Source organism: Otolemur garnettii, unplaced genomic scaffold (genome assembly GCF_000181295.1).
Source record: "Otolemur garnettii isolate 467f Iridium unplaced genomic scaffold, OtoGar3 scaffold00034, whole genome shotgun sequence".
NCBI lineage: Eukaryota > Metazoa > Chordata > Mammalia > Primates > Galagidae > Otolemur > Otolemur garnettii.
The window spans coordinates 5,087,510-5,097,576 of record NW_003852429.1 but is presented as its reverse complement, the minus strand read 5'-3'; the positions used below and the strand labels follow the sequence as shown (position 1 = coordinate 5,097,576).

Sequence of the window (10,067 nt, the reverse complement as noted above, 5' to 3'; positions counted from 1 at the left end):
TCCATTGTCTCAGTACCCATGGAAGGTGTTACCTCCAGGTCTTCTTCTGCCCACACTTCATACTGAGAGAAATTGTATGGCTCCTTCAAGTCACACAGCCAGAAAGTGGCAAAGTCCAGACTCCATCCCCAGTGGGTTTCTGGTGGAGGCATGCTCAAACAGAATTTCAAAGAGGGCTTTTCAGCATAGTATCCTCTATGCAAGTCCCAGAGCTAAGAACTTGAACTTAGAAAAATGACAATAAGTGGGACACAGGCTTTCAAGTCTGTTTGGTGGTAAAGTTCATGGCTTTATACTTTTTTTGGAAGGAAGTTGAGATGGAGGGATATTTAGTGACTAGCAGAAGTTATGGAGGTGCTGAGATCGTAGAAATAGAAGGGAGAATGACAGAGGGTGTTGGGATTTTGAAAATCTTTTTTTTTTTTTTTTGGAGACAGAGCCTCAAACTGTCCCCCTGGGTAGAGTGCCGTGGCATTACAGTTCACAGCAACCTCCAACTCCTGGGCTTAAGCGAGTCTCTTGCCTCTGCCTCCCAAGTAGCTGGGACCACAGGCGCCCACCACAACGCCCGGCTATTTTTTGGTTGCAGCCGTCATTGTTGTTTGGCGGGTCCAGGCTGGGGATTCGAACCTGCCACCTTAGGTGTATGTGGCTGGTGCCTTAGCCGGTTGAGCTATAGGCGCCGAGCCAGGGTGTTGGGATTTTAGGGTCCGTAGTGTCATTGCTGGGAGTAGACTCCAATCTTCCAGTTTCTGGACCAGGGAGGGCTCTTTAGAAGTAACAAAATCTAAATCTGTGGTTCATGCCTGTAATCTTAGCACTCTGGAAGACTGAGGCAGGTGGATTGCCTGAACTCGCTTCAAAACCAGCTTGAGCAAGTACAAGACCCCATCTCTGAAAAATAGCCAGGTGTTCTGGTGGGTGCCTGTAGTCCCAGCTACTCGGGAGGCTGAGGCAAGAGAATGGCTTGAGCCCAAGAGTTTGAGGTTGTTGTGAGCTATGATGCCAGAGCACTGTACGGAGGGCAATAGTGTGAGACTCTGTCTGGAAAAAAAAAAAAAGATTTATTATGTACCTCTAATATGTATCAATAAAATATTCAAGTGTTTATAAGACCCACGGAGGTAGGATTCCACTTCAATGCAGATGTGTAATTTTGAATGTATGTCACTCTCCTTTTGTCTTAATTTTTGACAGGTGGCTCAATCCCTTGTTTAAGATCGGTCATAAACGGAGATTAGAAGAAGATGACATGTACTCGGTGCTTCCTGAAGATCGCTCCAAGCACCTGGGAGAAGAGCTGCAAGGGTAAGTGAGAGGCAGTGAAAGGAAGGAAGGGTGAGGAAGCAGGAGAGGCCTCCGTGGGTCTGGAATGGGTGCTGCCTTCCTGGCCTGGCCTTCCATGGTGTCCCCTGCAGCCCACATCCCCTAACTTTCCACCAACATTCACCTCCTCTCAGGCTGTCCCGGCTTAGTGTGCCTTTGTGGCCTGGGGGAAACCTGAGTTGCCTGTGCCTGAGTCCTGGATGTGTGCCGTTTAGGGTGACCAGATGTCCCGCTTTTTAACAATTTGTCCCACGTCCTGCAGTGTTTTTAAAAAGTCCCGATTTTTGGAAAGAATGCATGAATGGGCGGGAGAACAAGAAAGGAATATATGGTTTTCGGCTGCCATGTGGCTATTTCACCAGAATATGAGTTTTATATTATTTTTGTTGATTTTATAATGTTAAACTATAATAATAACAAATAATTGTTGAGAAGTGATTATGGAGAACTGCTTATCAAAGTTTGCATTGTTGTCAGGCCAGGTCCCCTGTCCCTGCCCCACCCCTTCCCCACCACCCCCAGCCATGTTGTCCCGCTTTACCAATTTAAAATCTGGTCACCCTAGTGATGTTGGTCCCGGGAGGTGACATCACTGTGGAAGGTGTCTGGCTTGGGTACTCTGTAACAACACTGCAAACCCAGCTAGATTTGGTAGGAGCTTGTTTCCTGAGACTGGAGCCTTCTCCTCAAGGCCTGTATCTCTGATGCTACAGATTCTGTACCACATAATCTCTGAGAAGTCATGTGAGCAATTAGCTGGCATTTATGGGGCAGCCATAAAATGCCCTGTCTGCAATGCTCATCTGTGACCCTGCCACCTCCCCGTTTTACCCTGTGGCAGACAGAGTACACTCTGACTGAACCCAGCTTTTTACTTATTGTAGGTTCTGGGACAAAGAAGTTTTAAGAGCCGAGGATAATGCACAGAAGCCTTCTTTAACAAAAGCAATCATAAAGTGTTATTGGAAGTCCTATTTAGCTTTGGGAATTTTTGCATTAATTGAGGTAAACTCTTTTATGTATGGGGAATTGTTTTTCATTATGTTTTACTGCATGGAGTAAACCTGCCTGCTATTATCAGTATTGATAGGGATGGGGAGCTGAGGGGAGAAGGAGCTAGATGGGGTTTGAATGTATATTAAGGTCTGAGGATAAAGCCTATCTCGGAAGTGCAGTTTAGTTCAGCAGTTCTTTTCATCTGGGTAAATACTTAGGTCACTGAATCTCAAGGGTATTATTGTTTTTCTTTTAAGCAATTAAAATACAGTGTTGTGGAAGAATAGTACTGAAAAGAATAGACATTTTATACCCTGCTAGGACAGTGTTGAGGCTCAGTAAATGTTATAAATGCTAACTAACAATCATTCTTGATGGAACAAGGATCCTACAACCTTAGGGAGTATGTACCCTATGGTTTGGAGGAAGTGAACTTGGATCAGAGCCCAGAATAATGTAAGACATTTGACAGATGCTCCTTAGCCGTGCCAAATCTGATAAATGCTTTCCTAGGAAGGTATTGTCACCTCTCCCCTTCCAGGGAAGCAGATTTTGGGGGTGCCCCAAAGGTTGGAGCTGGCCAAGTGCCTACAAGCTGCCTCTTTTGTGTGGGCCAAGTGTTTTTTTTTTTTTTTTTTTTTTGAGACAGACCCTCAAGCTGTCGCCCTGGGTGGAGTGCTGTGGCATCACAGCTCACAGCAACCTCCAACTCCTGGGCTCAAGCAATTCTCCTGCTTCCGCCTCCCAAGTAGCTGGGACTACAGGCACTTGCCACAATGCCCGGCTATTTTTTGGTTGCAGCTGTCATTATTGTTTGGTGGGGCCAGGCTGGATTGGAATCTACCAGCTCAGCTGTATGTGGCTGGCACCTTAACTGTTTGAACCATAGGCGCCAAGCCGGGCCAGGTGTTTTGAGGCAAAACCCCCTCTGTGGAAAAGGTCTGACTCTGCTGGGAATCCCAAGGAATGCATGCACCTTCTGGTCTGTGAACTTGGTTGTTCGAGTGGATTGCTGGTGGGAAGCAAGAGTCTTGGTGCCTGGCATTGCCAGGAGTACAGAAGTGGATGTTTAGTGGAAAATCAAGGTGGGAAGCCGGGAGGGCAATGAGCTCCATGGCCTTGAAGAGTCCTCCTGTGTGACAGTGCCCTGCCCAGGGGCATGGTACCAGGCAGCCTCCCTGTCTGTCTGTGGCCTGCTGGAGGGAGGCTGAAAATCCAACTGGGGTGGCACGTGCTATCGGTGGTGTCTTAGTGCTCCTTAGGGATGTGGGTGGTCCTGCGAGCATGAGTGTAGCAGGGATAGAAGTTTCTGTTGCTATAAAAGGGTGGCTTTAAATGCAGCAGCTGGGGAGCTGTCACAGTGCATTTTGTTGGGGGTGAGGTACGTGGGCCAGCGGGTTCGCTTGTGGGAGGTACAGCTCGTGGTTAACGTGCTCTATGGATGGGGGTGGGCACCTTGGGCAGCGGAGAGGATGGTAGGTGAGCTCTGCCCTGGGACCCTGTGGAACACAAGGGGAATGTGTCAGCAGAGATCTGGAAGGCCCAGTGGATGGATGTTCTCACTGGAGTCAAAGGTGTGTTGGCTGCGGTGCCATATGGGGAGTGCCACCTTTGAGAGGGCACCTGCCCGCCTGTATCCACTGTGGCTTTGCAAATAGCAAGATGACAGTGCAGACTAACTGGTGGGATTGACTTCTGACCTGGGGGCGGGAGAGGGTGCAGATGCCCTTCAGGCTATCCTGGCTCATCTCTTGCCTGTGCTGGGGTGTCCTAGTGATGATGTTTCTACCTGGTCACCGTAAGTCCCAGTTTGAAATGAATAGGGTGACACGCTGCTGTGGTTGTGGCCACTGTGGGTGGGATTTCCTGGCCAGACATGGCTGCGTAACTGTGGAGAGCAGAAGTCTCCAGATTCTGCGTCAGTGGCTGTGCAGCCTCTCTGTGGGCCTGTGGCCTAGGCCAGGTGACTGGTCAGGGGTGGGTGGGTATGAGCGGCCCACAGGCAGGTGTTGGGTCATCTCTTGGAGGCGGGCTCCCCTCTGCTGCCCCGCTTCTCTGCTTTCCCTTTTGTTACCAGCTGCTTCTGTTGAAAACTGATCACCTTAAAGGAACTTAGGCAGAGGTTGTCTCTCCCTGCCATCAGGGACTGCCAGCAACCTGGGCTGGGGTCTCTTACCCCCAGAAAGTGATGAGATCCCATCTCATAATGAGCTGTGGGTCTTGCTGGGCTAGCTTTTGGAGAAATAGGCACAGAAGTAGAGGCTGCAGAGAGTGGGCTTTCTCCTGAGAGAGGACAGTCCCCTCTCCGGTGTTGGGAGCATTGACGCCAAAGCTGGCTAGCCCTGACAGTACTTCGTGCTGGGGGTGGGAAAGGTCTAGGGAAGCCAGGACTGGGGAGGGCATAATAGGGGTGCAGCTGGCAGAGTGCTGGCCTGCCCTTCAGGAGGCTGGTTGTTGGGCAGTCATGGCAGAAGGGTGGGGAGTAGAGTGCCTAGCCCACGTGAGGGTCCTACTCTGTGCTTCTATAATAGTAGTTGTAGGAAGTACTTGACAAATGCTAGGTGCCAGGCACTGCTGTAAGCACTTGGTATATAATATTATGTTGGCTGACTCAGGTGTGGTAGAAGGTATGCTGGTACTCCTGCTTTTGAGAAGAGGACGCTCAGTGCAAGTAGTCACTTTCGAGTGCCTACACAAAACCGAAGTGGCCTAGCTGGGAGCCAGCCTCAGGTGCTCTGACTTCTGGGCCTAACCATCCCATGACTGGTAAGCTGTTCAGTGACATCTTGAGAACTTTGCCTTCAGGGTCTCAGGTCTTCAGGATTTCTTGAACTTGGCTTAGGATTAGTAAATCAGATGCTCAGAGCTCCCTGGAGCTTCCCTTGGCTATGGGGCTTATAAATTGGGGGTTGTAAATTAGGGTAGAGTGCAGGTTACCATGTCCCCTGGGGCCAGGAAATCAGTGCTATGCTGTATAGCAGCTGAGACCCTGGCCAGCTGAGAGCCTCCAGATGCTTTGGGAAGAACCAGGAGCCCTCTGGAAAGGTGTCCCAGGTGGATGAGAGACATGGCTGCCCTGCTGACTCAAGTTCTTAGACATCCTGGAGGTTAAGACAGCATTCTGAGGTTGGGAGTTTGAGGTACTGTAGTACCCTTGGGTGGATGGGGGAAGGTTGTTGTCTTTGACGGTGATGATACTGTGCTCTGGGCGGCAGTGGAGCTCTGTGTTTTCGCCTTTGGAGGACACTTGGTCTCCTGCTGAGAGGTCGCATCTCTGCACTTTTAAAAGACTTGGATTGTGGAGTGCACATGGGTTGGCTTGACAAGATGAGGAGCCCTGGTCAGTCACATCTGGGGGCTGCTCTTCTGATGTCTGAATACAGTGTCCCTTTTGCAGGCTGGGCACCAGGCCTCAGGTGTCAGGACAGCAGGCTGGGTGGGGCCCATACAGAGCTGGTGGCAGGTCCACCTGAGGGTGCAGTGAAGCCTGGGTTTTTCCCAAGAGAGTGCTTGCTTGTTGGCGCCGCGTTCAGACCAATATCTTGGTGGTTTATGGTGTAAAGTCAGACAGTAGCCGATTATTCTCTAGGTGGTCATGGTGACTAGCAGATGGTGTTCATTTTAACTTTGTCTTGCACCTAATAACTGGTAGAATTTAAGTTTTAACACAGTAGCCAAGTATCATCCCAGCTCAGCTAGAGATAAACCTTGGATCGCCCTTCCAGCCCCCTCCGTGGTGAAGCCTGAGTTCCAATAGACATACTCTTGCTTTCCCAGACTTGCCTTTTGACACTCTGCTGTTTGGAGAGAAGTTAGAAGAAATAACTTATGATGGTGAAGCTAGTGAGTGTCTCTTACATTCTAAAAGTCATCTTAGGTGCTGTTTTGGGTCTCCAACCATTAAAGCTAGTTACTGAGTTAGCAAGAACGTTAGTTTCTTTTTTTCTTTTTCTTTTTTTGCAGTTTTTGGCCAGGGCTGGGTTTGAACCTGCCACCTCCGGCATATGGGGCTGCGCCCTACTCCTTTGAGCCACAGGCACCGCCTAGAACGTTAGTTTCTTAATTGATTTTCTAGAGCAGCTTTCCATTTTGTCATCTTGTACCTGTGCTGCTTATTGGTCTTTGCATTTGAGGTGGTGGGAGATTTAAGCCCAGCACGCCTTGTTTTGTAAAAAGCAGACATTCCTACTGTGACCTTCAGGCCTTTTTAGTTTGTCTGGTGTATGGGAGACCTGTGAAGTTTATCTGTGCCTCTTTAGCCATAGACTAGCAGGGCCTTCCCTGGGTACTAATGTTGGCACCAGTAGGAAGGAGCAGGGTGACATGAGTTTTGCGGGGGAGGCTTTAAGGTTGGGATTTTAAGGCACTGTAGTGCAAACCTCTGTTCTTTTAGAACTGAGGGATGGTTGCAGGGCCGGGAGAAACAAGTACTAGTCTAATGGTGAACAGGTGCTGTAGCCAGTGCTAATTAGAACACAACAGCCTGTGAGTTCCCAGCACGCCTCTCCCCGAAGTGCACCTCCTCTGAGACTGGGATGGGACTGAAGCAAGTCTCCACCCCTGGGAGTCCCGAGGGAGGAGTGTGGCGGCCTCTGAATGGGCCGGTCCCTGCATGGGCTGCTTCTTGGTATCATCCCTAAGCCTTTTCTTTGAGTGATGAGGTGATTTTATTTTTTTTTTTAATAACTCCAGTTCTGCATTTTTTGGTCAACTCTTAGATATAAGGGTCAAGCTTTGTGTGGTTTTTTCCTTTTTAGGTTTTTAAGATTTCTAAAAATGCAAAAATAGAAAAGCATACCAAGCCCTTCTCTGCTCCTAAGGCAGTTTCAGGAATTACCAATTCATGACCAGTCTTGATTTGTTTGAAATCCTGGTCACCATCCCCACCAGATTATTTTGAAGCAGTTCCTAGACATCACATCATTTTATCTATAATATTTTACTGTGTCTTTTGAAAGAAAAGAAATCTTTCCCCTTTATGATGATAATACATCAATATGCATACACATTAACACTAATTTTTTTTTTTTGCAGTTTTTGGCTGGGGCCGGGTTTGAGCCTGCCACCTTCTGTATATGGGGCTGGCGTACCCCTTGAGCCACAGGCACCACCCCATTAACACTAATTTTAATATTGTAAATATCTAGCCAGTGTTCACATTTTTTTTGTCTTTCTTTCTTAGAAGAGTCTTACTCTGTCACCCTGAGTAGAGTGCCATCGTGTCATCACAGCTCACAGCAACCTCAAACTCTTGGGCTCAAGCAATCATCTTGCCTCTACCTCCAGAATATCTGGGACTACAGTTACTTACCACCATGTCCCGCTAGTTTATCTGTTTTTAGTAGAGATGGGGTCTGGCTTTTGCACAGGCTGGTCTCAAACTCCTGAGCTCAGGCGATCCACCCACCTTGGCCCCCCAGAGTGCTCGGATCACAGTCATGAGCCACCACACCTGGCCCAGTACATCTTGTTGATATAGGTTGTGTGGGTCCCCACCCCATTTAATTGAAGAAATCACATTGCTTGCCCTGTCAAGGTTTCACAGTCTAGATTGGGCTGATGGCATCGACACACCCCACCTCCAGGTCATTTAACATGTTCTCCCGCTACCAGAAGTTGATAGTTAGATCAGGAAACTTGATCTGATTCACAGGTTTTTTCCCCTTCCCCTTTGGGCAGGAGTACGTCACAGGTCAGGTTTTGTCCCATCATTACGAGGGCCTTAATATAGATCAGGTTGTCTTCTGTGAGCGTATGATGTTTGGAACTATTTATCTTCGTTATGTAAGAACCATTAATTCATCAGAGGTTGCAAAATGGAGACATTCTCATTCTTTTTCATTGATGAGCTGAAACATTTCAATAAAGAGAAATTTTGCCCTTTTGTATCTCAAGGTACAATACACATAGGAAAGGTAAGAGAAATTATTAATTTTGTTACTTTAAAAACCATTTTTTTTTTTTTTTTCAGTTTTCACTAAGAGCAGTTCTCCAGCATTTTCCTCTGGGGCTGAAGTTTTCTTTTTGGACACACGAATGACTATTGTATTAAAAAGAGTTTTGTTGTTATTTGTTGTTTTGATGAGTATCATTATGAGCTCACAGATTTAAACACTTCTGAGGTGCTTCGTTCTATTCCAGTTACTATCCTTATGCCAAACGTGGGCCATCTTTGGCCAGTGGGAGTCTTACTGAGGTTGGGTCCTGAGTCTTGTGCACAGACCCCAGTCGTCTTTGCTAGCTTTCTGCTGTGACAAGATGTTTGGGGTTCGTTGTGAACAGTTTCTACCCCAGTGGAGTCAACCATTTCTCTAGGCAGCCCTGACTCTTTCTAGTGAGAAATGCTACCTAGGCACTGTACTCTGGGCCCAGAGGTGCATATTGCTGTGGGATTGGTTTTTGGCTTTTCTATTGAGCAAAGCTAAAGAATATAGATGTGTTTAAAGACAGAGATATCCTGAGTGTATGTTTCCAAACCAGGTTCATAACACCCGTGCTCTCCCTTCATCTCTCTCCTCTTACATCCGTTCCCTTTTTTCCTCCTTCATCTGTTCTTTTCTCCTGTGCCTAATCCCGGTTCTCAGTGGTATCAACATTCTTAATCCTTGGTCTATCTTGTAGCATCAACACTGTCTCCCATGATATGACTTCTGCACATGATTGAAGATTTTTTTGTTTGTTTTTGTTTTTACTTTTTGCAGTTCATAGTGTCCTTATGGTAGGTGTAGCCCACAAGGATTGCATTTTCAAATTATTTTATTTAAAACCATTTTCAGTAGTTCCTTTTTGTGTGTTATACCAACAACCAGATGGGTATGTATATACTTAGGGCCATTTGTTTCACTTCACACTCAAGTCCTAGGAATTGCTTTTTACAAATTTCACTATGTTTATAATTGTGTATGATGTTTTTATGGCTCCAAATTCAAATCCCCAGAAGTTGTTTTTAAAGAAGGCTGTTGTCCTTTGTCCCCCTTACTTTGTCTCATCTTTTCATTTTGTAAATGTGGTCTTTTCTGAACACGGACTTTTCCCTACTGTGTGAAGGGAGGGTCTTAGTTTTGTCATTGAATCCTCAGGATCATGTTTTCTTAAGGATTTTTCTTGGAAGCGTGCTGTATAGCAGCAGCTCTGATAAAACCCTTGGTGGTTTTTGTGGTTTACAGCGGTTCTCTAACCCCTCTAGACTTTGACTCAGGGATGTGCAAGAGAGGAGGATAGCTTCACCCATCTGGAGTTGGTTCTGCACTCTAGAATCTTCTAGCAAGGGGAATTCAGGCCCCACTCCAATCAATTGAATCTATATCTGGGGGGTGGGAACTATGGGCCAGTGAGTATTTAACCTCCCAAGTGATTCTTTTTTTTTTTTTTTTTCCGAGACAGAGCCTCACACTGTCCCCCTGGGTAGAGTGCTGTGGCATCATAGCTCACAACTCCCAGGCTCAAGCGAGTCTCCTGCCTCAGCCTCCCAAGTAGCTGGGACCACAGGCACCCACCACAATGCCTGGCTATTTTTTTGGTTGCAGCCATCATTGTTGTTTGGCAGGCCCAGGCTGGATTCAAACCCGCCACCTTAGGTGTATGTGGCTAGGTCCTTAGCCACTTGAGCCACAGGCGCCGAGCCGCTTCCAGGTGATTTTAATACACAGTCAGGACAAAGACCACTGATTCTGAGGAATTTAGGCTTATCTGGAATCTTCATGGTTCTTATTTCCTCATATTGTAACTGTTTCTCTTTCTAAGTT

General features: G+C 47.1%; 1 protein-coding gene across 1 annotated transcript in view; it reads left to right on the top strand.

The window, feature by feature from the left end:
• The window catches only part of ABCC4 (ATP binding cassette subfamily C member 4), a 252,668-nt gene that overhangs the window by 42,501 nt on the left and 200,100 nt on the right, over nt 1-10,067 (top strand). Inside the window, exons 2-3 of the mRNA XM_012805020.1 lie at nt 1,198-1,308; nt 2,211-2,331. Of these exons, the coding sequence (XP_012660474.1) occupies nt 1,198-1,308; nt 2,211-2,331 (232 nt within the window). The remainder of the gene's footprint in view (nt 1-1,197; nt 1,309-2,210; nt 2,332-10,067) is intronic.